General features: G+C 52.9%; 6 protein-coding genes across 6 annotated transcripts; 3 read left to right on the top strand and 3 right to left on the bottom strand.

Moving 5' to 3' along the window:
• Positions 1 to 3745: 3745 nt before the first annotated feature.
• On the bottom strand, positions 3746 to 4663 carry LOC309600498 (uncharacterized protein; the record flags this gene model as incomplete). Its single annotated transcript, XM_082332892.1, has 2 exons — positions 3746 to 3956; positions 4197 to 4663. The coding sequence occupies 2 exons, from the start codon at positions 4661 to 4663 to the stop codon at positions 3746 to 3748; spliced, it is 678 nt and encodes a 225-aa protein (XP_082189018.1).
• A 3852-nt stretch (positions 4664 to 8515) lies between these two features.
• On the top strand, positions 8516 to 9451 carry LOC309600416 (uncharacterized protein; the record flags this gene model as incomplete). The annotated part of the gene is made up of 2 exons (XM_082332754.1): positions 8516 to 9000; positions 9241 to 9451. The coding sequence occupies 2 exons, from the start codon at positions 8516 to 8518 to the stop codon at positions 9449 to 9451; spliced, it is 696 nt and encodes a 231-aa protein (XP_082188880.1).
• Positions 9452 to 11801: 2350 nt separating this feature from the next.
• Positions 11802 to 17302, bottom strand: LOC309600522 (feather keratin 3-like; the record flags this gene model as incomplete). The annotated part of the gene is made up of 2 exons (XM_082332921.1): positions 11802 to 12167; positions 17267 to 17302. 2 exons carry the CDS (start codon positions 17300 to 17302, stop codon positions 11802 to 11804), a joined length of 402 nt encoding a protein of 133 aa, XP_082189047.1.
• A 1095-nt stretch (positions 17303 to 18397) lies between these two features.
• On the top strand, positions 18398 to 19252 carry LOC309600551 (feather keratin 3-like; the record flags this gene model as incomplete). The annotated part of the gene is made up of 2 exons (XM_082332950.1): positions 18398 to 18463; positions 18866 to 19252. The coding sequence occupies exon 2, from the start codon at positions 18887 to 18889 to the stop codon at positions 19250 to 19252; it is 366 nt and encodes a 121-aa protein (XP_082189076.1). The 5' UTR covers positions 18398 to 18463; positions 18866 to 18886.
• A 2425-nt stretch (positions 19253 to 21677) lies between these two features.
• Positions 21678 to 22043, bottom strand: LOC309600561 (feather keratin 3-like; the record flags this gene model as incomplete). The annotated part of the gene is made up of 1 exon (XM_082332961.1): positions 21678 to 22043. One exon carries the CDS (start codon positions 22041 to 22043, stop codon positions 21678 to 21680), a length of 366 nt encoding a protein of 121 aa, XP_082189087.1.
• Positions 22044 to 23160: 1117 nt separating this feature from the next.
• LOC309600544 (feather keratin 3-like) lies at positions 23161 to 24015 on the top strand (the record flags this gene model as incomplete). Its single annotated transcript, XM_082332943.1, has 2 exons — positions 23161 to 23226; positions 23629 to 24015. Exon 2 carries the CDS (start codon positions 23650 to 23652, stop codon positions 24013 to 24015), a length of 366 nt encoding a protein of 121 aa, XP_082189069.1. The 5' UTR covers positions 23161 to 23226; positions 23629 to 23649.
• Positions 24016 to 26341: the final 2326 nt, after the last annotated feature.

Raw genomic sequence — 26341 nt, 5'->3', positions numbered from 1 at the left:
AGACTGCTGATACTCTTTCATCCTGACTCCTGAGTCACAACAGTAAAACAATATGTTCCCTCAATAATCTTTTTCCCACTAAGCACCTTTGAGACTGGTAAAGTGCAGTTGGCTCTGCTAAGTGCTTTCTGTAACAATTTCATTTTCTGAATTTGTGCAGCTGTCTGGCTGTTTGAGAGGAATTTGGCAAACCTAGAGTCCAATTCAGAGTCAGAAATAGTAACTTCTGGCTTTTTCAGAGTGAGATGTGTCTCCATGAAGAGCGAAGGGGGATTTCACAGGGGAGTTCACCTGTGTCTCTCCTAATATATTCATCTTGTCAAATGACGTACATTGCGTGTATTGTCCTTAGGATGCAAAAGAATTCGTTTAGTCACTCAGATGAATCAGTTGATTTGACCAGGAATTAACTGGGCTCATAAGATATTAAGATAAAAGAAACCTCTGTAGTGGAATGCATACATTATGGAGAAGAAATTAAATCAAGGCAATAAATACAAACAGTGAGGAAAAAGTAAATCATCAGCTGGGAAGATTTTGCATACAAGAAGTCTTTAGCAATTGGCTGGTACAGCTGCATGCACAAAGTATGTCTCAGGTCCTCAGGCACTCTAGGACACAGTATAAAAGCCAGCACAGTGAGAGCTGCTGCCATCCGCTTCTGCTTTATTCTCCTTGGTGAAAAGGGTAAGTCTGAACCTGCTTACTATCTTTCAATGTCCTGAATGGTTGCCTTGATCATATTTTATTTTTACACTGTCTTGTCTATAGCAGTCTAAGGTTTATGCTCTTTATCAGTGTGTGTGGGAGACCTGCAAGTAGCTCCTTTTCTAAAAGAGGGTAGCTGTTCTTTGAAGGGTGGCAATTGCTGGATACAGGACTTCAAACTCATTTTTCATTTGTGTTACTGGATCATTCAGTTCCAAGATGTTCAAATCTCTGTGTGTGAACTGCTCAGCAACTAGAAATGGATGTGGAGAATCTGTAGAGAGATTTTGGCTTTCTTGGAGCTTTTTCTGTAGAGAGACAAGTGGGCTCAAATTTTCAAAACTGTGCTAAGCAATATTGAAAGTATATCCCTTCTTGCACCAGGATACCATGAAAATAATCCTTCTCTGTTCCTAAGCACTTTGAGACCAGAAATATTTGAATCATCTCCTTCTAAAAGGCTCTGAATACTTTGGCTCTAGATCTCCATTGCAGCACCTCAGTAACCCGAAACTGAAATATCAATAGTAAAGCTTCCACCTGCTCTGTTTGCTTATCAAATGATTTTGGACACCGTCAGCTTCCATTTCCCTCTCCTTCAGAAACAGGCAGAAAGCTGCTTTCTCTGTAAGACTAATGTAAGAGGAAATACGCACAAAGAAAAGGGGATGATTAAATAAGGATTAAGCAGAATATTTGTTCTTTTGCTGTTTAAGAGACAAACCCATCTGTGGGGAGGATAACAGCTCCCTTTCACACGTGAGTGTCACATTATCAGGTTATGCTCCTCACTTCTACCTGCTGAGGAATTTTTTCTTCTTCCCTCTGTTGTGGGGCGAAGATTCTCCTAGCCACATCATACAGGAGATCAGAAGCCTTGTCCCTCACTTCCCACCTATTGCAGGGCTGCATGCATCCTGGAGGAGTGTTGTGGGAAACGAGCTATCAAAGACAGCTCAGGAGCAGGTAGAGCTACCCCTTGAGCTGTCCTCTAGCACAGAGGAGTTGGGTTTCATTGAAGTCTTCTTTCAACCTAAGACTAACACATTATTCCATTCTCCACACAGTCTCTAGTTAGTTTCTTGCGCTCTCCATCATCTTAATTACATGATTATAATTACAACTTCTTTCTTGTATTTACTTCCTTCCTTGTGTTTCAGACTTAGTTCCATCTCACAGACATGTCCTGCTACGACCTGTGTCCTCCCACCACCTGTGGCCCAACCCCGCTGGCAAATAGCTGCAACGAGCCCTGCATCAGGCAGTGCCAGGACTCAACATACGTGATCCAGCCTTCTCCCGTGGTGGTGACCCTGCCTGGCCCGATCCTCAGCTCCTTCCCACAAAATACCACAGTGGGATCCTCAGCATCCGCAGCTGTAGGGGATGCTCTCAATGCCGGCGGGGTCCCTATCTCCTCTGGCAGCTCCTTGGGACTCGGGAGCCTTGGATATTCAGGTCTAGGTGGCCTTTATGGGAGGTCCTACCGTCGTTACAACCGGTGTGGGCCATGATAAAGCCTTGGGGAAAAACCACAAAGGAACAACCAGAAGCTTAAAAGAATGATCCGGATAAAGGACTGAGTTCATGACCATGGCCATATGCTTGCTGACCACCCTCAGCTTTTCCCTAAGCTAATGGGACTGCAGGAGCTTGGCATTTCTGATTTAATGCCTTTCTCTGTTGTCAATGAGGTGAAAAATGTAACTTTTATTGTTGCATGTAGGAATTGGGTGTCCAGCTGTAAAGCATCGCCTTGAAATGGATGATTAATTTTATCCATATTCAACCCTACTGCTTTCTTATGCTGCACATTTTTTTAAATTCTACTTCTTACTCATTAAATTTATGGTGCATCATAATATGTGTCTTGCAATGTTCTTCCTCTCTCTTCCTCTTTGGAGCCTTCTCTGGGAGAAATTTGCCTGTGCATAAATTGCCAGTACCAGACAGATCTTCATTTAAATCATACCATACCAATTAGTAAGGAGGTATTCGTAGATAAATGCAAGCAATGAGTAATGCTCCTTTTTTGATAGGCTATATTTTCCCTTAGTCACACTTCTTTAAGTACAATATGGAATAATCATTCCTGGCTAACAATCAATGTTGGGGAAAAAGATGTGGGAAAGCTGATGCTGTCTTACAGGCAATATATCATTTCATAGCTTGGTATTCCAGTTCCTTGGAGCTCATAAAATTCCAGCACTTTCTGGTATTATTTTCAGACTCAGTTTTTAGATTATGAAGATGACTGTGCCATTAACAAAGATTGGCAGTGAATATCAGGAAGAACATTTAAAAATCAACAAGTTAAGGAAAAAAATACATATGATTCTTCCTTTCTTGGCTTGATAGTTTAGGAATACTGCAATTATGTGGTAATTGGTTGCTAAATTATGAGGCGATTTGGGGGCCTTTGGGGTGTCACCAGAAATCCTCAGAGCAATAATAATTACCCTGCCTGTTCTGAACCTTAGGAAAGATAATGACTGCTAAATTGCTAAACAAACATTCATTAACACAATGCTGTTGATGCCTTAAGGATCCCAATTAAACTCTCATTCCGCATTTTAAAGAGAGATTAAGCAGGGTAGATTGTTTAATAAGTTAATTCAGCACACCAGGGAGTTTTGCTCCCAGAGGAGGCTAAAGGACAAATGAAAACCAGAGAGGCTCTTGTGCAACACCACAGGGTTTAATGTGAAAGAGAAGCAAAGCAGCCAACTACAGAAAATCAAGGCAATACAAGGGGAAACGCGTGATACAGGTATTATGCTCTGGTACCAGTGCCCCGCTCAGGACCCAGGGGACAGCTGAGGTGATGGAGGGATACAGGGGATATCGAGGCTCAGCCATGCAGCCAGGGTGCACGGTGGCACAGGGTACGGGGCTGCTGGGCACACACAGCCTCCTCCTGTCCCCATGCCAGGGCAGCTGATGCACTCTGCTGGTCCCCGTGGCTCTTGCTCCATGGCCTCATGCTGCGGTCCTTGCTTCAGGGCTGTTGCTGGTTCTGGGCATCATCTGGGGGGCTTTAGAAAGCCCCGCAGCTCCCACGGCGGGACCTGCCCCACCTCTGGGCACCAGGGAGGTAATACCCCGTGCCGCGGGAGGAGAAGCCAGAGCTGTAGGACCTCCCGCAATTGCCAAAGCTGCTGGACCCATATTGGCCCCCATAGCCCAGGGAGCCCCCGTAGCCCGTGTCATCTCCATAACCTAGGGAATGGCCATACCCAAGTGAGCCCCTGTAACCTCCACAGCCTCCCAGACCAAAGGAGCTCCCATAACCCCGGGAGCCCCCATACCCAGAGGAGCCCCCCAAGCTCAGGGAGTTCCCATAGCCCCCCAGACCAAAGGAGCTCCTGTAGCCCTGGGAGCCCCCATACCCAGAGGAGCCCCCATACCCAGAGGAGCCCCCCAAGCCCAGGGAGCTCCCATAGCCCCCCAGACCAAAGGAGCTCCTGTAGCCCTGGGAGCCCCCATACCCAGACGAGCCCCCATACCCAGAGGAGCCCCCCAAGCCCAGGGAGCTCCCATAGCCCCCCAGACCAAAGGAGCTCCTGTAGCCCTGGGAGCCCCCATACCCAGACGAGCCCCCCAAGCCCAGGGAGCTCCCATAGCCTCCCAAACCAAAGGAGCCCCCATAACTCTGTGAGCTCCCATAGCCTAAGGAACCCCCATAGCCCCCCAAGCCAAAGGAGCCCCCGTAGCCCTGCGAGCTTTGGGAACTGAAGGAACTCCCCAGCCAGGCTGGGCCTGATGAGCCCACTATGCTCTCCTGAGGAAAAGAGCTGAGTATGGGGCCCGGGACTGTCACCACAGCTGGCGGGGGGAAGATCACTGCTCTGGAGTCAGGGCATTGCTGCACACACGGCTCATCATTGTAGCTCTCAGCAATCGGCTGAGGGCAGGTCACCCCATAGGGTCTGCAGGACTCGCTGTAGCAAGACATCCTTCTTGTGATGGCTGTGAGTCTGCAATGCACAGCAGTAATCAGGTTTTAGATGCAGAAATTTTCACCTGACTCTAGATGCCTGTTCTTGCTTAAAGTCAGTGGAAATTGTGACAGCTCACAGTTCACTACCTTGCAAAATATACCTACATCTGGTCACATAAACCAAACTCTAGACTCTGTTTACTGTAAAGATCCCCTAGATTTCATGCACAGATGCAGACATCTAGCGTCATGTATGATGAATCCCACACTTGATATCACTGCTTTTGCTTGCAGCATGATGACTCTAATTTATTAAGACCAACTGAAAGAGACTAAAGTTTGGTAATGTATTTACAGCAAGTTAAGAAAAGAAGTATCAGATATAGCCAGCTATTTCTATAGTTTCATATTCCTTCCCCAGTAGCACTCAACTTCCAAATAGGAATATTTGCCCTTATGGGGCAAATACTACCACAAGGTGGCAGTTACTATGATTACTCTGATAATTTTTATAATGCACATAGATCCTGAATGGGAACTAAAATGCCTGGGAAATGGTTGTTCAAAGTGGCATAGTAAAACTTGCCATTTTGTTCTAAGGATAACACCTTCTGACACCCACTGTTCTCTAACCTGCCAGTCCATAGCATCATGTAGAACTTAGCATCAACAGAAAAACACTTGAGAAGGATAGAAGTTGAGCCAAATTGGACTTACCCTGTTCACCAAGGAGAATAAGCCAGGAGATGTGGATAGAGAACACTGGAGTAGAAGCAGCTTTTATACCTTTCTCAAACTGCTTACAGATATGAAACACCCTTTGTGCCTCAGGTCCTACATAGTAACAAAACAACCTTCACATTGAGGGATTTAATTTTGCTTGCTTTGCACTGCCACTCCCCACCTTCAAAAACAGGTGTGATACAACGTCAGTACCAACTTGTGCGTATTGGTCTGGTGAATGACGAGATCTTTCAGACATCTAATACCCAGCACCAGCATTGGGGCATCTGCTATTTAATTCCACTTTAAGTTTTAAGCTAATAAGATTGATTTGTAGGGTAGATGAGTAAGGATCAATTAAAAAGTTATCTGTCTTTTAAGAATAGCGCCATTTAAATGAATACTATGAAAATAAGTGCAAGCTGGATAAAAAGAGGGAGAGAGGTAATAGAAAGAGGGAGAATTTCAGGTATCTACATCTGATTTAGAAACATGCGTTTTTTAACATCTGTATTTGGAGATCAAATGCCATTAATTACTCATGAATTATAAGGTGGATTCCATGGTTATTTTTACTGCTGTCTTTGAAATGTCATTGAGGCCGCGACACTTCAGAGATGTTCCAGATCCTCCTAGGAATGACAAAAGGCTTTACAAACACCCACTAAAAATTCATATTTGATGTGTTGTATCATTATTATACACAAACATGCAACTATCAGCACACAAATCTTGTGCAAGAGCATCGATTTAGAGATGTGTGAATGAAGTGCTCTGCGCCATTAGGTACAGCTTCATGCATAAGAGAGGGGGGTCATTGAGAGGTGAAAGTAAGCGATCTGGAGAGTCAAAGACATCAGTTTAAGACCCCTTGTTTTTTGGAACATGGACAGCAGGTTAAGCCTGAAAATTCAGGTCATTTTTAATGGGGCCCTCCCCCAAAGTTAAAGCAATAGACATTTCAGGCACATTAGCAAAATACTGGCTCATAAAGGCAGATGAAGCTACTGTCTGTGGCGTGGACATGTCGTAATCTCCCCAAACATCTTAATACTTAGTAAAATAAAGAACTTAATATCATGAATGAAAATCAAATCATTGCAAGCGTCAAAGTTCTAAATCACAGTCTGGTTAGGGAATCAAAAGGAGCGACATTGATTGGCATATTTTTAAACAATGCTGTTTCATAACAAGGGAGCTTCTAAATCCTGTCCTTCTTCATTTAATATGATAATAACAGAAACTGCAAGCACTAAGTATTAACGAGTATTTGTGAAGCACTTTAAAGTCATTATCTTCCAGGTGCCTCTCATTATTGTCAGCCAATCCTGATGACTCTTCAAAAGCACAGCTAGCTTACGATTTAGAGGTAATTTATAGATTATCTTTTGCAATATTGTAAAATTAGAAAACAATAGATTTGCAAATAACTGTATGATGCCACAGCAGACATCCCATTAAAGTGTATCCTTTTAAATACCATTTTATTAATTTTCCACTTTTTTCTAAGTGGTCAGTACTTCGGGGGCGGGGGGGGGGGGGAGAAAATTAGGATTGTTTTTAAATGTATTTCTAAATGAACTTCTAGAAGTAGAGATTTCAAATGAAATTTTGAAATGTTTGGTATTAGCTTTAGACAGAGACCTGTCAACAGTTCTGGCTATATCAATAAGGCCTTTTCTGCCTCCTTGGAGGTGTCACTTAGCCCAGCCATTCCTGGTAACCTAGTGTCATCTGAACTGTCACAGAAGCCTTGAGAGAAGGATGTTGGGAGAGGTTTCAATGGACCGATGCTAGGTCCACTTGGGTTGTAGTTAATATTTCTAGTGATGATGGAACTGTATCATTCCCATATATTGTTTGACAGGTGCAGTAAATCAGACACAGATCTCCCTGCCTGGGAAGGTAATTATAGGTAAAATGAAAAGCTTAGAGCACAAGCTAAAAACTTTGCCAGGGCTTACTGCTTTCATGCTGTTATTAACAATAGTGATATCCCATCAGGAGTGAGCCTGCATCCTGTCAGCTTTTTGTCCTGCTGTATAACAACATTTATAGATCCCTAGCCAACTGCAAGGAGAACTTGTGTCCTCTCAGAGATGAACTTCTAGCTCGTGTTGGATGACCTTTACCTGGTTTGTGCACGTGGCACCAAAAAGGGCTCCACACCATGTAAGTACTACCTTGAACATTATAATGGAGCTAACGTGACGCACGACTCTTGCTCTGGCTTTCAGTCAATGACTGTATGGCAACCCTTCAGCTGCAAGTTCCCAAAATCCCCTAAAATGACAATCACAGATAACTGATTGTCATCAGCAGTTGTATCACACCCACACTAACATTTGGGAGGGACAGTGCTGAGGTGGCAAAATTAAAGCTCCCACTGTCATGTTTGTTTTGTAACAAATTAGGACCAGAGGCACGAAGGGTGGCTTAAAGAAGCATATAAAAGCTCGTATCACCCACAGCCCTTCTATCCACTTCTCTTGTCTCAGTCTCCACAGTGAACAAGGTAAGTGTGATTTCACTCATTCTTTCTAATATTGTTAGCATTTACTTAAACAATGCTTTTGTCACAGAGATGATTCCTGCATGTGTTTCTACAGACTTCTATCCTTTATTTCCTTCTGAAAATGTGTCTTTGTCCAGATGCAGCATCAGGAGTCACTGCATTAGGAAAGGAAGTAGATCTCCAAGCTATAGAAATACCTGGGGTGACTTACACCTAATAAAGTCTGAATTAATACATATAGTCAATGAGCCTTTTCTCCTGTTCCTGTTGGTTTCTTTTTCACTGGTTCTTACACTTTGTGAGTATATCCTTGCCAGTCCAAGTTGCTACAGACAAATCTGTCTGTCTCATTTATCCAGTACTGAACTTCTGTTTCACATAAAATTATTTACAAAGGTGATCATGATGAGATGAAAGAAAGGATAAAGGTTGAGTTGATACGAGAATGAGTTTTATTTGTTAGCATGTATAAATTTATCTGTTTCTTTGCTAACTTCTGATATTTCAAACGCAGAGTCATTGCTTAATAACTATGGTTCATCTCCTCCCAGCCCAGCTCTAGTATTTGTTCATTTACCTTATAACTCCTTGCTGCTGTGCATTGCAGACTCACAGCCATCACAAGAAGGATGTCTTGCTACAGCGAGTCCTGCAGACCCTATGGGGTGACCTGCCCTCAGCCGATTGCTGAGAGCTACAATGATGAGCCGTGTGTGCAGCAATGCCCTGACTCCAGAGCAGTGATCTTCCCCCCGCCAGCTGTGGTGACAGTCCCGGGCCCCATACTCAGCTCTTTTCCTCAGGAGAGCATAGTGGGCTCATCAGGCCCAGCCTGGCTGGGGAGTTCCTTCAGTTCCCAAAGCTCGCAGGGCTACGGGGGCTCCTTTGGCTTGGGGGGCTATGGGGGTTCCTTAGGCTATGGGAGCTCACAGAGTTATGGGGGCTCCTTTGGTCTGGGGGGCTATGGGAGCTCCCTGGGCTTGGGGGGCTCCTCTGGGTATGGGGGCTCGTCTGGGTATGGGGGCTCCCAGGGCTACAGGAGCTCCTTTGGTCTGGGGGGCTATGGGAGCTCCCTGGGCTTGGGGGGCTCCTCTGGGTATGGGGGCTCGTCTGGGTATGGGGGCTCCCAGGGCTACAGGAGCTCCTTTGGTCTGGGGGGCTATGGGAGCTCCCTGGGCTTGGGGGGCTCCTCTGGGTATGGGGGCTCCTCTGGGTATGGGGGCTCCCAGGGCTACAGGAGCTCCTTTGGTCTGGGGGGCTATGGGAACTCCCTGAGCTTGGGGGGCTCCTCTGGGTATGGGGGCTCCCGGGGTTATGGGAGCTCCTTTGGTCTGGGAGGCTGTGGAGGTTACAGGGGCTCACTTGGGTATGGCCATTCCCTAGGTTATGGAGATGACACGGGCTACGGGGGCTCCCTGGGCTATGGGGGCCAATATGGGTCCAGCAGCTTTGGCAATTGCGGGAGGTCCTACAGCTCTGGCTTCTCCTCCCGCGGCACGGGGTATTACCTCCCTGGTGCCCAGAGGTGGGGCAGGTCCCGCCGTGGGAGCTGCGGGGCTTTCTAAAGCCCCCCGGATGGTGCCCAGAACCAGCAACAGCCCTGAAGCAAGGACCGCAGCATGAGGCCATGGAGCAAGAGCCATGGGGACCAGCAGAGTGCATCAGCTGCCCTGGCATGGGGACAGGAGGAGGCTGTGTGTGCCCAGCAGCCCCGTACCCTGTGCCACCGTGCGCCCTGGCTGCATGGCTGAGCCTCGATATCCCCTGTATCCCTCCATCACCTCAGCTGTCCCCTGGGTCCTGAGCGGGGCACTGGTACCAGAGCATAATACCTGTATCACGCGTTTCCCCTTGTATTGCCTTGATTTTCTGTAGTTGGCTGCTCTGCTTCTCTTTCACATTAAACCCTGTGGTGTTGCACAAGAGCCTCTCTGGTTTTCATTTGTCCTTTAGCCTCCTCTGGGAGCAATATTCACTCTTGCATGGGGAAGAAGTGCCTGGAGTCCCTCAGCAGTTCAAATGTCATGACAAATAATGAACTTTGTTTCAGCCCTTCATGCAGTTCTTAAGGGTGTCTGGTTTTTTTTGTTTGTTTGGTTTTTTGGGTTTTTTTGCAGGACTTTATTCAATAGGTACTCTGCAGAAGTTTTCTGTCAGTGCATTGTGATCTAAAAATGGCTTAAAAATAGTTTTCTGTATTCATGCTATTATGTTGAAACAGGTTGCATGCACAGATTTGCTTTCAGTTTAATTCTCCAACTAAATTAAAAAATCAAAATACCTTATTATGGGAAAAGGAAAATTTTTGAGTGATCAGAAGGAGCTTCTTTCCTGAGCAGGAAGTACTTTACAGTATTTGAAATTCATTCCTAGTTCTTATTGACATGTTTTGTACATTTTCCTTTTAAGGGGTGGTTGCCTGAGCCATCGTTCATAGGCGCCACGATGGGCTGTATAGGTTGAATTGAGCGTTGAGCTCAGATGTCTTCACAGATTCTGCTGTCCTCGCCAGAAGCTCTCAATTAAATGGTGAAGAAAATGTGTGTGTTTTTTTTCTTAGCTCTGAATGTTCTTGTTACCATAAAACAACAGTAGCCAAGGGAACAAGAGGGAAGGACTGTGAAAGGTGGGAGTGGGATTTCTGCAGGGTTTATGAACTGCTTTTGTCTGCTGGTGATGAGGATGGAAACCTGATACCAAAAGCTGAATTTCACAATCTGTAAGACTCTTAACAAAGCCACAATTAAAAGTGGGGGGAGGCAGGGGGATGAGAAGTAGAAGTCTGATTGTATTATACAGCAGAACTGTAGTAAGAATGAAAGTTAGAGGAAAACAACACAAACCTCACTTTCTTTAACAGTTTTAAATCCCCACATTTCTTAAATCAGTCCATGACAAATATCCTAAACAAGCATAAAATGAGAACCAAGAGAGGAAGAATGCAGATCATTAATCCAAAGAAAAAGGAGATTAACACTTTCAGATTAAGCAAGGATGCTCCTGGTACCTTTAGCATAGCCCACAACTGCTGTGGAGGAACTGGCTGTACTGGCGCGAGGAGTATGGGCTGCACTACCTGCTGCTGCGCATGAAGGCGGCTGAAATCCCTTAGCCAAGAGGGGTCCTGGGGTCGTACAGGTAACTGAAGGGGCTCCCCAATGCAAGGTATCACCCAGGAGCGAAACAGCACTGGGACCTGGCAGCACTGGGGCTGTTCCCGGGCTGAGAAGGCCAGGCAGAGGAGCCCTGCCAGCGCCTGTCCTGCTCTCTGCCCTTTCCCCAGCTCCCGCAAGCCCCACCAAAAGGCTCTCTCTCCCCTGCCTGCTGCCTGCCTCCTCCCTCTCCCAACACTGCCCACCCTCACCTCGCCTGGGCACCTCAGGACCAGCACTTGCCCTCCCACAGCTGACAGGCACCCGCCCCCAGGGGCCTTCCCGACTTGCGACAAGGAGGAAGGGAGACACGACTTGCATGCGGGAAACCTTTATTGTGCCCAGAGGGGCAGGAGAGGCTGTCAGAGAGATGCTGGGCAAGACCCCGAGAGCCTGCTTGCCCCGTGTTGGAGGAGGCAGCGGGATCTTCTCCAGAGCATTGCTTCTCGCTCCCGATGCCCCCCTGCTGTGGTGGCATTGCAGATGCCAAGGCCTTGGCCCTGCAGGCTCGCAGAGCCTTTCGGCTCCGCCGCCTGCCCCCTCCGACAGCTGGCAAGAGAGGGGAGGGGAGGAGAGCAGAGGGCAGGAGAAGAGGGCCGGGAAGCGCCGAGCGTGTTGGACAGCGCCAGCTGCCCAGGCGTTGGCTGGGGCTGGGGCTGCTCAGCACTCCTCAGTGCCTCGTGCCCTCCAGCTCAGGCCTGCCTGGGGGGTGGTGGCATTGGCGCTTGGGCTGGGGGCAGTGGCAGGGGCTGGGCTTTTGGGTCTAGCAGGGCCCGCAGGTGTCCCACAGCTTCTTGCTGTAGCGGGGCAAGGCGCAAGGGCTGCAGGCAGGGGAAGCGTAGGGTCTGCCAAAGGTGCAGAGGCCCCCCGAGCCCAGCGTGGCTCCGGCGCCGTAGAGGCCCCCCAGCCCCAGGGAGCCCCCGAAGGCGGGGGCTCCGGAGGAGCCCACCACGGCTTGCTGGGGGAAGGAGCTGAGGATGGGGCCGGGGAAGGTGACGACGACGGGGGGCGGCTGGATGAAGGCCGTGGAGTCGGGGCACTGGCGGGCGCACAGCTCGTTGCAGCTCTCAGCGATGGGCTGGGGGACAGCCACGCTGGTTTTCGGTGGGCACAGGTCGTAGCAAGACATCTTGCAGGGGTAGAGATTGATTTGCAACAGATAGAGATGGAAAAGACTGAAAAAAAGGCAGAGGGTTTATGCGATATATTTCAAAATACTGATATGAGAGAAATTACTATATTGTGCTGTCCTGTGCTATAGCGTATATTTTATGTGCAGCCTTGATCAACTTGATTAACACTTGCTGAGCACAGGGATCCAAAGCTTCTGACTGTATAAGACCACCCCAGGAATGACCAGACTCCACAGGTGTCTTCCTTCTGGACTCGCATGGATGTGCCTGACGCTTCCTGCAAGCACACACCCTGAAGAACAATGTAGGAACCTCAGTGTCATCTGCCATAGAGTGCCCCAAAGTGGGGAAAGAGCCCCACATTAGATGTGGCTTTACTTTCAATAAGAGGGTTTTTTTTTTTATGTCTCCCTGAATGCCACTGAACACAGTTTGAAATGGTGGCCATCTATTACATTTATCTTAAATTTTATGAGATATGAAAATAATTATCTGAAATAACTGTATTTTCATCTGTGATTTTTAAGCTTCTCACTGGCTTAGAACAGTCAATTTCTCAGATTTTTCTGCACTCGCACCCGGTCTCCAAAATCCTGCACTTACCACTGCTTTCACTAAGAGTAGTTAGAGACAGAAAGGATTTAATGCTACTGAAAATCTAAGCATACCTATAGGAATCTTCTACATCTACTCTGATATAGCCTCCGGTTAAATAAATAGAAAGAAATAAAAAAATCATACTCACCAAGCTCAGCACAGCGGATAAGCCAAAAGAAGTGTCTGGATGAACTCAGGGGCTGGAGCTTATATAGAGTTTCTCAGCATTCCTGTGGGGTTTGAATCTCACTTGGTGCTGAGGGTTGCGTTTGGCTGCCTAACAGAAATTGTTTAACAGCTTTGAGTGATTAAAGTGTTGTATTTATCGTGGATATGATTTTATTCCAAATCTCACACTCTGTGATGTCCATGTTACACCATCATGATTTCTTTAATCTTGGGTCTTAATTGGCTAGTGAAATTCCTGGTATCATTACAGTGATCTCACTGGAATTACCACGTGCTGACTCCACATGTTACTTCTCCCTTTACAAAGTTGTCATAAGCTTGTCTGCTCAGAGATTTTGTAAGACTCATCTTTGGCTGACATGTACATTTTTCTTTAACAGTCCTTTAAATTTAGCCGGTAAATTAATTGGCGACAGAGTGCAGTGCAGCTTATCCTAGGACTACGAGGAATTTGTCTTTTCCATTCCTAACTTAAATAGACCCCATTGACCTAAGATGGATTTCAAGTGGTCATGAATATGAGCTGAGATCATACAATACACATGACAATTCCCCAACAGCTTTCCATTGAGAGGAACAGTCCTTTGAGTGGCAACTCAATCCTACGTAAAAATTATTTTGTTTAACTAAAAGAGTTTAAGTGGGAATTGAAATTCAGCTTTAAAGGGGCCCATGGTTCTGCTGACAGTGATTTGAGCTAGGAAGTCAAAGAAATCACCATCGAGAAATGTATGAAGTCCCGCCCCTGCCCATGACCCACCCAAGCAGGTACAATTTTGAGGAAAAAAAATCAAAGAAGCAGATAAAGGGTTTTTGTTTAGATGTTGTGGGCATTAACTTTTATCAAGTATGTTCTGGGGTTTCTTGAGAAAAAAGTACTTTGTAATGATTTCGCAAGCATTCATTAGTTGGTGTTCAACCCAGCTAATGTTTGATGCTGTGTTTATGTATGAAAATGCATGAGTGATTTAGACGCTTCAGTGTTACACAATCACATTTGCTTTAATGTACAGGAAACAAGGTGGTGCACACCATTACTTTAATTAGATCACAATTTGTGCCTGTGGATGTCATGGGTCAATATTAATGTAGCTCTTCTTTTCTTTCATTAAAAAAAATCCTTTCAACCTTCTTGATCAAATCCTTTGTTAGTATAAGATGTCATATTTGCTGTATACCAGGTGAAAATGTCATGATTTCAAACTATACTTTCCAGAAAAAATTCTATGTACATTTGTGATTCTTTACCCTTCTTCTGTGCTTTTTCAGAGGACAGCCAGTATTTTATTCCAACTTTTAGGTTTTTACCCATGTCCAAGGCATTTTACAGACACTTCTCATTGTCCTCCCTGAGAAGACCCCAGAGATGAAATATCTGGTCTTAATTCCTGCAATGCCTAAGCTGAATATTTCTTATTGTAATTCAGCTTCACCCCAATATTTTCCTTTTCTCTTCAGGTGATAAAGGAATTGTGTTTAGATTTCTTGTTTGTTTGTTTGTTCTGACATGTATTTTTGCAGTTTGGGAGGAGTTGTGGCTGGGGAGGCAAGTGGAAACAACAGCTGGCTGAAGTGACTGTTTCCCCACAAAAACTGCCCTGCATTTATGGCAGGGGAAGACAAAAAACTACTCTCCAGGCATAGGAAGTGAATTACTGCAATCCACATCTCCCAGCTTGGGGGTGACTTCCTTGCCTAGATTTACCTTTTACCGCAAAGTCTGCAAGTCAAAGCAAGTTCTGTCTCATTACTCTGTCTCAGGGCAACAAACCCTCTCCACATCAAAGTCCTCTATTTCCTCTCTCCCCTTGGTAGCATTACTTTGTATCTAACAACATTGTGATTTAAATGCTCTCCAAATTACAAAGTGTCTTTTGGGGGTTCCCGTGGGAAAAAAAGTGCTTATTGCAGATTTTCTCAAGCAACTCAGGAACAAAGGATATCAAAGCACTTTAGAAACACTGACTAATGATTTATGCATGCTATTTTGTTGTTATAATGTCACTTGCATGTCCCAATGGTGAGTAATAGCACCAGTCTAAACGGGGAGCCACTGTCAGTCATATCACTCCCCTAATCAGATTGTGGTTCATCGCCGCTGGGGCTGGCCGGCTCTGTCCCTGCCCTGCTTTCCCTTCTGTGTCATCCAGGGCAGGCTGCTCCTTTCGCAGCCTGGTGGACTGCGATAAAAACTTCCCGTCCTTTCCAGTGTCTCTCTAGAACTTTAAGCGACCAGAAAGGGTGAGGTTGAAGAGCTGGATGTTAAAGACAGGTGATTAAAAGAGTTGAAAGGTGATATTGTTCAAATTAATCATAATTTCTGCATTTTAAATGAGAGATAGAAGTATCTCACTGGTCTGGAAATATATTAGTGACTTAAACTACCTCTTAAAACTTAGAAAGTGTGACAAACTTTATCATAGGAGAAAATTTAGAATATATTTTCATGGAAGATAAAGAAAGTGAAGGCTTTACACCATAATAGCAACAGCATCAAAGAAAATTCATTATGTATTTTAAAATATATCGATAATCATATGCTAATGACCATCAACCAAACAGAAGAGGCAAGAAAAAAAAACACTTAGGGGAGTAAGGTGCAGAAGAAAATTTTTGAAGTTAAATAGAAACCTTAAGAGAAAGAAAATATGTACAAAATTGTCGTGGATTAACCCCAATCAGCAACTGAGCACCACACAGCTGCTCGCTCGCTCCCCCACCAGTGGGACAGGGGAGAGAATCAGAAGGGTGGAAGGGAGAAAACTCGTAGGTTGAGATAAGAACAGTTCAATAATTGAAGTGAAATAAATTAGAACAGTTAAATAGGCAAAGCAAAAAAGAACATGCATGCAAACAAAGCAAAGCAAGGAATTCATTCACTACTTTCCATCGGCAGGCGGGTGCTCAGCCATCCCCAGGAAAGCAGGGCTCCATCACGCGTAACAGGTGCTTGAGAAAACAAACGCCATCACACCGAAAATCCCCACGTCCTTCTTCTTCCCCCAGCTTATATACTGAGCATGACGTCATATGGTATGGAACAGCCCATGGGCCAATCTGGGTCAGCACTCCCCCTGGCTGTGCCCCCTCCCAGCTTCTTGTGCCCCCGGCAGAGCAGGGGAAGCTGAAAAGTCCTTGACTGGTGTGAGCGCCACTTAGCACCTATTTAGCAACAACTTAGCACTACTTAACAAGAACCAAAGCATCAGTGTGTCATCGACATTGTTCTCATCCTAAACCCAAAACACAGCCCCACACCGGCAACCAAGACAAAAATTAACTCTATCCCAGCTGAAACCAGGACAAGAATGAAAACAGTTATTGTTAATTTTCAACTCTGTTGCTCTCACCACTAACTGTATACTAAACTGGCCACGGATGACTACTACTACTCAAAACAATCAGTAGTAGAAAATAAATAACAAGAAGCAAGATACCACATCATTGGAAGGAAACAGAACATGGAGAGCGGAGCAGAACATCATCTGTATTATGAACAGCTATACAGTCAGGTGAACACTCAAAGTTTAGAATAAAAATAGATAACAAAACACACTACAAATGTGATGCATAAAAGATTTATTGAGAAAAAGAAGTACAATAGATCAGACAGAGTATACAAAACTAAACATAAGAAGACAAGAGGAACAACAAAACATGAAAACGAAGCTAAAAATTTCTAGTATTACAGTTGTGAAGATCAAACGTCAAAAGCAGGTAAAAAAATACAATGTTTTACACGAGGTTCCTAACATAAAAATACAGATGATAATAGAGAAAAAACACGCTGAAAATGTAAGATATAACAAATTTACAAAACAGAATATTAGAGATCCAGGAAACTTGAGTGAAAGTAAATAATTAAGAACACAAAAAGTAAAGCTATAAAGAAATTATTAATTTGATTGCAACATTACATATGACTAGCTGCTTCTAAGGTTCTCCATCCCTGACAGATATGAAAGCTATGGAGCGGGGTCTAGCAGGGCCCGCAGGTGTCCCACAGCTTCTTGCTGTAGCGGGGCAAGGCGCAAGGGCTGCAGGCAGGGGAAGCGTAGGGTCTGCCAAAGGTGCAGAGGCCCCCCGAGCCCAGCGTGGCCCCGGCGCCGTAGAGGCCCCCCAGCCCCAGGGAGCCCCCGAAGGCGGGGGCTCCGGAGGAGCCCACCACGGCTTGCTGGGGGAAGGAGCTGAGGATGGGGCCGGGGAAGGTGACGACGACAGGGGGCGGCTGGATGAAGGCCGTGGAGTCGGGGCACTGGCGGGCACACAGCTCGTTGCAGCTCTCAGCGATGGGCTGGGGGACAGCCACGCTGGTTTTCGGTGGGCACAGGTCGTAGCAAGACATCTTTGCGCGGGATCGGACGGTACTCTGCAAGAGGGCCGAGATTGCAAGAGAGCAGCTTAGGGGAGCGCCCGAGACGCAGGGGCCACGGCCGGAGCAAGGGGCAAGGAGGAGAAGCGCTCTCAGACTTACCCTGTTCCCCGAGGAGAAGGCGACCAGAGCAGTGGATGGGAGAGCCTGGCAGAGGCCGAGCTTTTATACTGGCCCCGCCATTGCTCAGCACCACCTGGGCCAATCTGCAGAGGCGGCACTCCCTCCTGCCGACGACAACAGGGCTGTCCGGCTCCTGCCCCTCCCTGACTCAGCATCCCCACGCCACACCAGCACATGCCGCTTCCGAGGCTTTCCTCCCCTTTCTGCTTCGTGGCCTAAGTGGCAGCAGGCATCTCCCTGACGGGGGCTGCGCACGGCAGGAGAGGTGCCTGCTTCTGCAGCTCCTCGCTGCCTGCCTTGTACCCTGCCCTGGGAAGCCATCTCTGTGCTCCTTGCACCGGGCCCCTCGGGGAAGAGCACGAGGGCTCTTTCTCCCCCAGACTTGCAGAGGTCGATGGCCCACGCCTGCAGCTCCCTTGGGCTGGCGAGTGATGCATCGTGCTGAGCAGGCAGTGCCCGAGAGGAGTGCCCTTGATTTGGCATTTCGTAACCTCGCCCCTCTGTAGATAACAGCCACACGGCGCACGTCACGTGGTCCCTGGCGTGCGGGAGGCCTTTGCCAGGCCGCCTTCTTGCCCAGGGATGGGAGCCCGCTCTTCCCTGTGGCTCTGCAGAGAAGGCGTGGGGCCGCCCCGAGACCAAGCCCTTGGGGAAGAGCTATGGCACGCAGGGCGCTTGCAGTCAGCCTTTGTCACGCTGCGTGCCCTCTTACACACACGGAGATAATGAAAAGACAGTGGGCCTAATTTGGCCCATTAGGTGGCAGCTGGCGAGCGTCCGAGCGGGGTAATTGCAGGGGCTGATAGAGCGGGTTGGGGCTGGTGAGGAAACGGCGTCAGCAAAACAGCCCCGTGCCACGCAGGGAGGAGGCAGGGGCTCGGCCGCCACGGGCCACGTGCCCCCAGCGTGGCCAGCTCCTCCCCGCGCTCGCTGGCCAGGCATAAAAGCGCTGCCCTCGGCAAGCGCCGGCATCCGCCGCTCCTGCCTCGCTCTGCTCAGGAAAAGGGTAGGTGGGTGCCTGTGGGCCTGTGCCTCCTGTGGCAGGGCTCGGCGTGGAGCCTCCCTGGCCAGGAGAGCTCTCCTGGCAGCAGGCTTGGACGGCCAGGGCAGGCTGAGCCACGGCGGGAGGAGGAAGGAGCCCCGTGGCCGGGACGTGCAGAGCCAGGCCCTGCACAGGCTCTCGCGGAGGGAGGGCTTGTGTGCCCTCTGTGTGCGGAGAGAGGGCAAGGCGAGGGGTGCAGAGAGCAGGGCGCGGAGCAGGGCTGGCTGGGCAAAGGGCAAGCGGTGGGCAGCGCGGGCAAGGCGGTGGCTCTGGCCCCTGCAGCTGCAGGGCAGCTGTGGGAAGAGGGCACTGCTCGCTCGGGGGATCTCCTCCTGGCTCGTGACACCTGGCCTTGGGGCCTTGTGTTTCAGGCTCCGCTCTCTCGCACCAAGATGTCTTGCTACGACCTGTGCCCACCGAAAACCAGCGTGGCTGTCCCCCAGCCCATCGCTGAGAGCTGCAACGAGCTGTGCGCCCGCCAGTGCCCCGACTCCACGGCCTTCATCCAGCCGCCCCCCGTCGTCGTCACCTTCCCCGGCCCCATCCTCAGCTCCTTCCCCCAGCAAGCCGTGGTGGGCTCCTCCGGAGCTCCCGCCTTCGGGGGCTCCCTGGGGCTGGGGGGCCTCTACGGCGCCGGGGCCACGCTGGGCTCGGGGGGCCTCTGCACCTTTGGCAGACCCTACGCTTCCCCTGCCTGCAGCCCTTGCGCCTTGCCCCGCTACAGCAAGAAGCTGTGGGACACCTGCGGGCCCTGCTAGACCCAAAAGCCCCAGAGTCCCTGCGCCACCTCAGCCTTACGCCTCCTCTCCTTTCTCCTCTCCTTCCCCTCTCCCCACGCCGCCTCTCCTCCTCCTCCCTGCTGCCAATGCCCACGTGCGCGAGACTGCCCTCGGCCCACAGGCCACTTGCTTGTCTCTGCAACGACCACCGCCTGGCAGAAGCCTGAAGGAACGCCTCTCTTGAAGCCCGGGTGCACAGCCTGCCTCTTTCTGCCTCCTGTGTCTTTCTCCAGCGGGTGCTTTCCTGCACTGCAATAAAACAATCGTCCATCCAACACCTGCCTCTCCATTTTTCCTTGCGAGGCCCAGCGTGGGCTGCAGGGCTCCCTCGCCCTGCACGTGGCCCCCGCCAGCTGGGCCAGGACACTCTCTCAGCCCCAGCAGAGCCAGGCTGACGCGCCTTTGCGGAGACCCCACAGCCCTGACAGCTCTCGCCACGCGTGCTCCTGCAGCTGAGCTCCAAGGGCCCTGCCTCAACGCGGGGGGCTCCCCTGCCTGCAGGACTTGCAGCCCGGGGGCGTCTGCAGACCTCCAGCCAAGCCTGGCCATGAGCAGCTCTGCTCCCTGGCCTTGGAGGCAGCCAGGGGCAATGGCTGCCACCGCTCCAGCCACTCTCGTGCCTCCACGGCTCTGCTAAAGGCCCTGTGAGAGACAGGAAAGCCACTTTTCTCTCCCCTTTCCTCTTCTTCTCCCCCTTCCCCTTCTCCTTCTCTATCCTCTCCTTCTCCTCCTTCCCCTTCCCCTTCCCCTGCCCTTTTCTTCTTCCCCTTCCCCTGCCCTTTCCTCTTCTTCTTCCCCGTCCCCTTCCCTCTCCCCTTCCAGTTCTCGCCCCCGGCACGCACCAACACACTCGGTGCTCCTCGGCTCTCTGCTGCAGACCCAAAATCACAGAAATTGCAGCCTGAGTCTTGGGGCAGGAGCCTTTGGAGGGCATCTCGTCATGCTGCCGCCTCAAGCAGGCTCCCCCAGAGCCGCCTGCCCAGCCCCGTGTCCAGACGGCTTTTGCACGTCTCCAAGGAAGGAGACTGCACAACCTCCCAGGGCAACCTGTGCCAGTGCTCAGTCACCCTCACACTGAAAAAGTGCTTTGGCATGTTGAGGCGGAGCCTCCTGTCTTCCAGCTGGGGCCCGTTGCCTCTCCTCCTGGCACTGCACACCTCTGAAGAGAGCCTGGCTCCATCTCCTTGACGCCTTCCCTTCAGGCATGTGTGCGCATTGACGAGATCCCCCCCGAGCCTCCTCTGCACCAGGAGGAACAGGCCCGCCTCTCTCGGGCTCTGCCCAGAGGACACATGCTCCCTGTCCCTTCAGCGTCTGCGGGCAGCCCTTTGCCGGGCTCTCGCCAGTAGCCCCACGTCTCTCCTGTGCTGGGCAGCCCAGCCCTGGGCACAGCACCGCAGGGCTTGCCTTGCCAGGGCCCAGGGGAGGGCAAGGATCCCCTCCCTCCCCCTGCCGGCCACACTCCTCCGCATGCAGCCCAGGACACCGCTGCCCGCCTTGCCCCCAAGGCACCTTGCCGGCTCATGCTCCCCTTGCTGTCCCCCAGCACCCCCGGGGCCTCTCCTGACAAGCTGCTCTGGGGCAAGAGACGGCCGTTTCCCAGGCGGGGGCTTTAACACTGCCTCTCCTCCAGCCTCCTCTGCGCGGATGCCCGGAGATGCTGCCGTGCTTCTGCGGAGCTGAGGCACCTGGCAGCGCTGGCGCTGTTCCCGGGCTGAGAAGGCCAGGCAGAGGAGCCCTGCCAGCGCCTGTCCTGCTCTCTGCCCTTTCCCCAGCTCCCGCAAGCCCCACCAAAAGGCTCTCTCTCCCCTGCCTGCTGCCTGCCTCCTCCCTCTCCCAACACTGCCCACCCTCGCCTCGCCTGGGCACCTCAGGACCAGCACTTGCCCTCCCACAGCTGACAGGCACCCGCCCCCAGGGGCCTTCCCGACTTGCGACAAGGAGGGAGGGAGACACGACTTGCATGCGGGAAACCTTTATTGTGCCCAGAGGGGCAGGAGAGGCTGTCAGAGAGATGCTGGGCAAGACCCCGAGAGCCTGCTTGCCCCGTGTTGGAGGAGGCAGCGGGATCTTCTCCAGAGCATTGCTTCTCGCTCCCGATGCCCCCCTGCTGTGGTGGCATTGCAGATGCCAAGGCCTTGGCCCTGCAGGCTCGCAGAGCCTTTCGGCTCCGCCGCCTGCCCCCTCCGACAGCTGGCAAGAGAGGGGAGGGGAGGAGAGCAGAGGGCAGGAGAAGAGGGCCGGGAAGCGCCGAGCGTGTTGGAGACCGCCAGCTGCCCAGGCGTTGGCTGGGGCTGGGGCTGCTCAGCACTCCTCAGTGCCTCGTGCCCTCCAGCTCAGGCCTGCCTGGGGGGTGGTGGCATTGGCGCTTGGGCTGGGGGCAGTGGCAGGGGCTGGGCTGAGTCTAGCAGGGCCCGCAGGTGTCCCACAGCTTCTTGCTGTAGCGGGGCAAGGCGCAAGGGCTGCAGGCAGGGGAAGCGTAGGGTCTGCCAAAGGTGCAGAGGCCCCCCGAGCCCAGCGTGGCCCCGGCGCCGTAGAGGCCCCCCAGCCCCAGGGAGCCCCCGAAGGCGGGGGCTCCGGAGGAGCCCACCACGGCTTGCTGGGGGAAGGAGCTGAGGATGGGGCCGGGGAAGGTGACGACGACGGGGGGCGGCTGGATGAAGGCCGTGGAGTCGGGGCACTGGCGGGCGCACAGCTCGTTGCAGCTCTCAGCGATGGGCTGGGGGACAGCCACGCTGGTTTTCGGTGGGCACAGGTCGTAGCAAGACATCTTTGCGCGGGATCGGACGGTGCTCTGCAAGAGGGCCGAGATTGCAAGAGAGCAGCTTAGGGGAGCGCCCGAGACGCAGGGGCCACGGCCGGAGCAAGGGGCAAGGGGCAAGGAGGAGAAGCGCTCTCAGACTTACCCTGTTCCCCGAGGAGAAGGCGACCAGAGCAGTGGATGGGAGAGCCTGGCAGAGGCCGAGCTTTTATACTGGCCCCGCCATTGCTCAGCACCACCTGGGCCAATCTGCAGAGGCGGCACTCCCTCCTGCCGACGACAACAGGGCTGTCCGGCTCCTGCCCCTCCCTGACTCAGCATCCCCACGCCACACCAGCACATGCCGCTTCCGAGGCTTTCCTCCCCTTTCTGCTTCGTGGCCTAAGTGGCAGCAGGCATCTCCCTGACGGGGGCTGCGCACGGCAGGAGAGGTGCCTGCTTCTGCAGCTCCTTGCTGCCTGCCTTGTACCCTGCCCTGGGAAGCCATCTCTGTGCTCCTTGCACCGGGCCCCTCGGGGAAGAGCACGAGGGCTCTTTCTCCCCCAGACTTGCAGAGGTCGATGGCTCATGCCTGCAGGCGCCCGGGGGCCGGCTCCCTTGGGCTGGCGAGTGATGCATCGTGCTGAGCAGGCAGTGCCCGAGAGGAGTGCCCTTGATTTGGCATTTCATAACCTCGCCCCTCTGTAGATAACAGCCACACGGCGCACGTCACGCGGTCCCTGGCGTGCGGGAGGCCTTTGCCAGGCCGCCTTCTTGCCCAGGGATGGGAGCCCGCTCTTCCCTGTGGCTCTGCAGAGAAGGCGTGGGGCCGCCCCGAGACCAAGCCCTTGGGGAAGAGCTATGGCACGCAGGGCGCTTGCAGTCAGCCTTTGTCACGCTGCGTGCCCTCTTACACACACGGAGATAATGAAAAGACAATGGGCCTAATTTGGCCCATTAGGTGGCAGCTGGCGAGCGTCCGAGCGGGGTAATTGCAGGGGCTGATAGAGCGGGTTGGGGCTGGTGAGGAAACGGCGTCAGCAAAACAGCCCCGTGCCACGCAGGGAGGAGGCAGGGGCTCGGCCGCCACGGGCCACGTGCCCCCAGCGTGGCCAGCTCCTCCCCGCGCTTGCTGGCCAGGCATAAAAGCGCTGCCCTCGGCAAGCGCCGGCATCCGCCGCTCCTGCCTCGCTCTGCTCAGGAAAAGGGTAGGTGGGTGCCTGTGGGCCTGTGCCTCCTGTGGCAGGGCTCGGCGTGGAGCCTCCCTGGCCAGGAGAGCTCTCCTGGCAGCAGGCTTGGACGGCCAGGGCAGGCTGAGCCACGGCGGGAGGAGGAAGGAGCCCCGTGGCCGGGACGTGCAGAGCCAGGCCCTGCACAGGCTCTCGCGGAGGGAGGGCTTGTGTGCCCTCTGTGTGCGGAGAGAGGGCAAGGCGAGGGGTGCAGAGAGCAGGGCGCGGAGCGGGGCTGGCTGGGCAAAGGGCAAGCGGTGGGCAGCGCGGGCAAGGCGGTGGCTCTGGCTCCTGCAGCTGCAGGGCAGCTGTGGGAAGAGGGCACTGCTCGCTCGGGGGATCTCCTCCTGGCTCGTGACACCTGGCCTTGGGGCCTTGTGTTTCAGGCTCCGCTCTCTCGCACCAAGATGTCTTGCTACGACCTGTGCCCACCGAAAACCAGCGTGGCTGTCCCCCAGCCCATCGCTGAGAGCTGCAACGAGCTGTGCGCCCGCCAGTGCCCCGACTCCACGGCCTTCATCCAGCCGCCCCCCGTCGTCGTCACCTTCCCCGGCCCCATCCTCAGCTCCTTCCCCCAGCAAGCCGTGGTGGGCTCCTCCGGAGCCCCCGCCTTCGGGGGCTCCCTGGGGCTGGGGGGCCTCTACGGCGCCGGGGCCACGCTGGGCTCGGGGGGCCTCTGCACCTTTGGCAGACCCTACGCTTCCCCTGCCTGCAGCCCTTGCGCCTTGCCCCGCTACAGCAAGAAGCTGTGGGACACCTGCGGGCCCTGCTAGACCCAAAAGCCCCAGAGTCCCTGCGCCACCTCAGCCTTACGCCTCCTCTCCTTTCTCCTCTCCTTCCCCTCTCCCCACGCCGCCTCTCCTCCTCCTCCTCCTCCTCCTCCCTGCTGCCTCTGCCCACGTGCGCGAGACTGCCCTCGGCCCACAGGCCACTTGCTTGTCTCTGCAACGACCACCGCCTGGCAGAAGCCTGAAGGAACGCCTCTCTTGAAGCCCGGGTGCACAGCCTGCCTCTTTCTGCCTCCTGTGTCTTTCTCCAGCGGGTGCTTTCCTGCACTGCAATAAAACAATCGTCCATCCAACACCTGCCTCTCCATTTTTCCTTGCGAGGCCCAGCGTGGGCTGCAGGGCTCCCTCGCCCTGCACGTGGCCCCCGCCAGCTGGGCCAGGACACTCTCTCAGCCCCAGCAGAGCCAGGCTGACGCGCCTTTGCGGAGACCCCACAGCCCTGACAGCTCTCGCCACGCGTGCTCCTGCAGCTGAGCTCCAAGGGCCCTGCCTCAACGCGGGGGGCTCCCCTGCCTGCAGGACTTGCAGCCCGGGGGCGTCTGCAGACCTCCAGCCAAGCCTGGCCATGAGCAGCTCTGCTCCCTGGCCTTGGAGGCAGCCAGGGGCAATGGCTGCCACCGCTCCAGCCACTCCCGCGCCTCCACGGCTCTGCTAAAGGCCCTGTGAGAGACAGGAAAGCCACTTTTCTCTCCCCTTTCCTCTTCTTCTCCCCCCTTCCCCTTCTCCTTCTCTATCCTCTCCTTCTCCTTCTCCTCCTTCCCCTTCCCCTTCCCGTTCCCCTTCCCCTTCCCCTTTCCTTTCCTTTTCTTCTTCCCCTTCCCCTGCCCTTTCCTCTTCTTCTTCCCCTTCCCCTTCCCTCTCCCCTTCCAGTTCTCGCCCCCGGCACGCACCAACACACTCGGTGCTCCTCGGCTCTCTGCTGCAGACCCAAAATCACAGAAATTGCAGCCTGAGTCTTGGGGCAGGAGCCTTTGGAGGGCATCTCGTCATGCTGCCGCCTCAAGCAGGCTCCCCCAGAGCCGCCTGCCCAGCCCCGCGTCCAGACGGCTTTTGCACGTCTCCAAGGAAGGAGACTGCACAACCTCCCAGGGCAACCTGTGCCAGTGCTCAGTCACCCTCACACTGAAAAAGTGCTTTGGCATGTTGAGGCGGAGCCTCCTGTCTTCCAGCTGGGGCCCGTTGCCTCTCCTCCTGGCACTGCACACCTCTGAAGAGAGCCTGGCTCCATCTCCTTGACGCCTTCCCTTCAGGCATGTGTGCGCATTGACGAGATCCCCCCCGAGCCTCCTCTGCACCAGGAGGAACAGGCCCGCCTCTCTCGGGCTCTGCCCAGAGGACACATGCTCCCTGTCCCTTCAGCGTCTGCGGGCAGCCCTTTGCCGGGCTCTCGCCAGTAGCCCCACGTCTCTCCTGTGCTGGGCAGCCCAGCCCTGGGCACAGCACCGCAGGGCTTGCCTTGCCAGGGCCCAGGGGAGGGCAAGGATCCCCTCCCTCCCCCTGCCGGCCACACTCCTCCGCATGCAGCCCAGGACACCGCTGCCCGCCTTGCCCCCAAGGCACCTTGCCGGCTCATGCTCCCCTTGCTGTCCCCCAGCACCCCCGGGGCCTCTCCTGACAAGCTGCTCTGGGGCAAGAGACGGCCGTTTCCCAGGCGGGGGCTTTAACACTGCCTCTCCTCCAGCCTCCTCTGCGCGGATGCCCGGAGATGCTGCCGTGCTTCTGCGGAGCTGAGGCACCTGGCAGCGCTGGCGCTGTTCCCGGGCTGAGAAGGCCAGGCAGAGGAGCCCTGCCAGCGCCTGTCCTGCTCTCTGCCCTTTCCCCAGCTCCCGCAAGCCCCACCAAAAGGCTCTCTCTCCCCTGCCTGCTGCCTGCCTCCTCCCTCTCCCAACACTGCCCACCCTCGCCTCGCCTGGGCACCTCAGGACCAGCACTTGCCCTCCCACAGCTGACAGGCACCCGCCCCCAGGGGCCTTCCCGACTTGCGACAAGGAGGGAGGGAGACACGACTTGCATGCGGGAAACCTTTATTGTGCCCAGAGGGGCAGGAGAGGCTGTCAGAGAGATGCTGGGCAAGACCCCGAGAGCCTGCTTGCCCCGTGTTGGAGGAGGCAGCGGGATCTTCTCCAGAGCATTGCTTCTCGCTCCCGATGCCCCCCTGCTGTGGTGGCATTGCAGATGCCAAGGCCTTGGCCCTGCAGGCTCGCAGAGCCTTTCGGCTCCGCCGCCTGCCCCCTCCGACAGCTGGCAAGAGAGGGGAGGGGAGGAGAGCAGAGGGCAGGAGAAGAGGGCCGGGAAGCGCCGAGCGTGTTGG

Source organism: Platalea leucorodia (genome assembly GCF_965183815.1).
Source record: "Platalea leucorodia genome assembly, chromosome: 24".
In the NCBI taxonomy this organism is placed as follows: Eukaryota; Metazoa; Chordata; class Aves; order Pelecaniformes; family Threskiornithidae; genus Platalea; species Platalea leucorodia.
The sequence above is the reverse complement of the archived record's forward strand: the minus strand, read 5'-3'. Positions and strand labels throughout refer to the sequence as shown.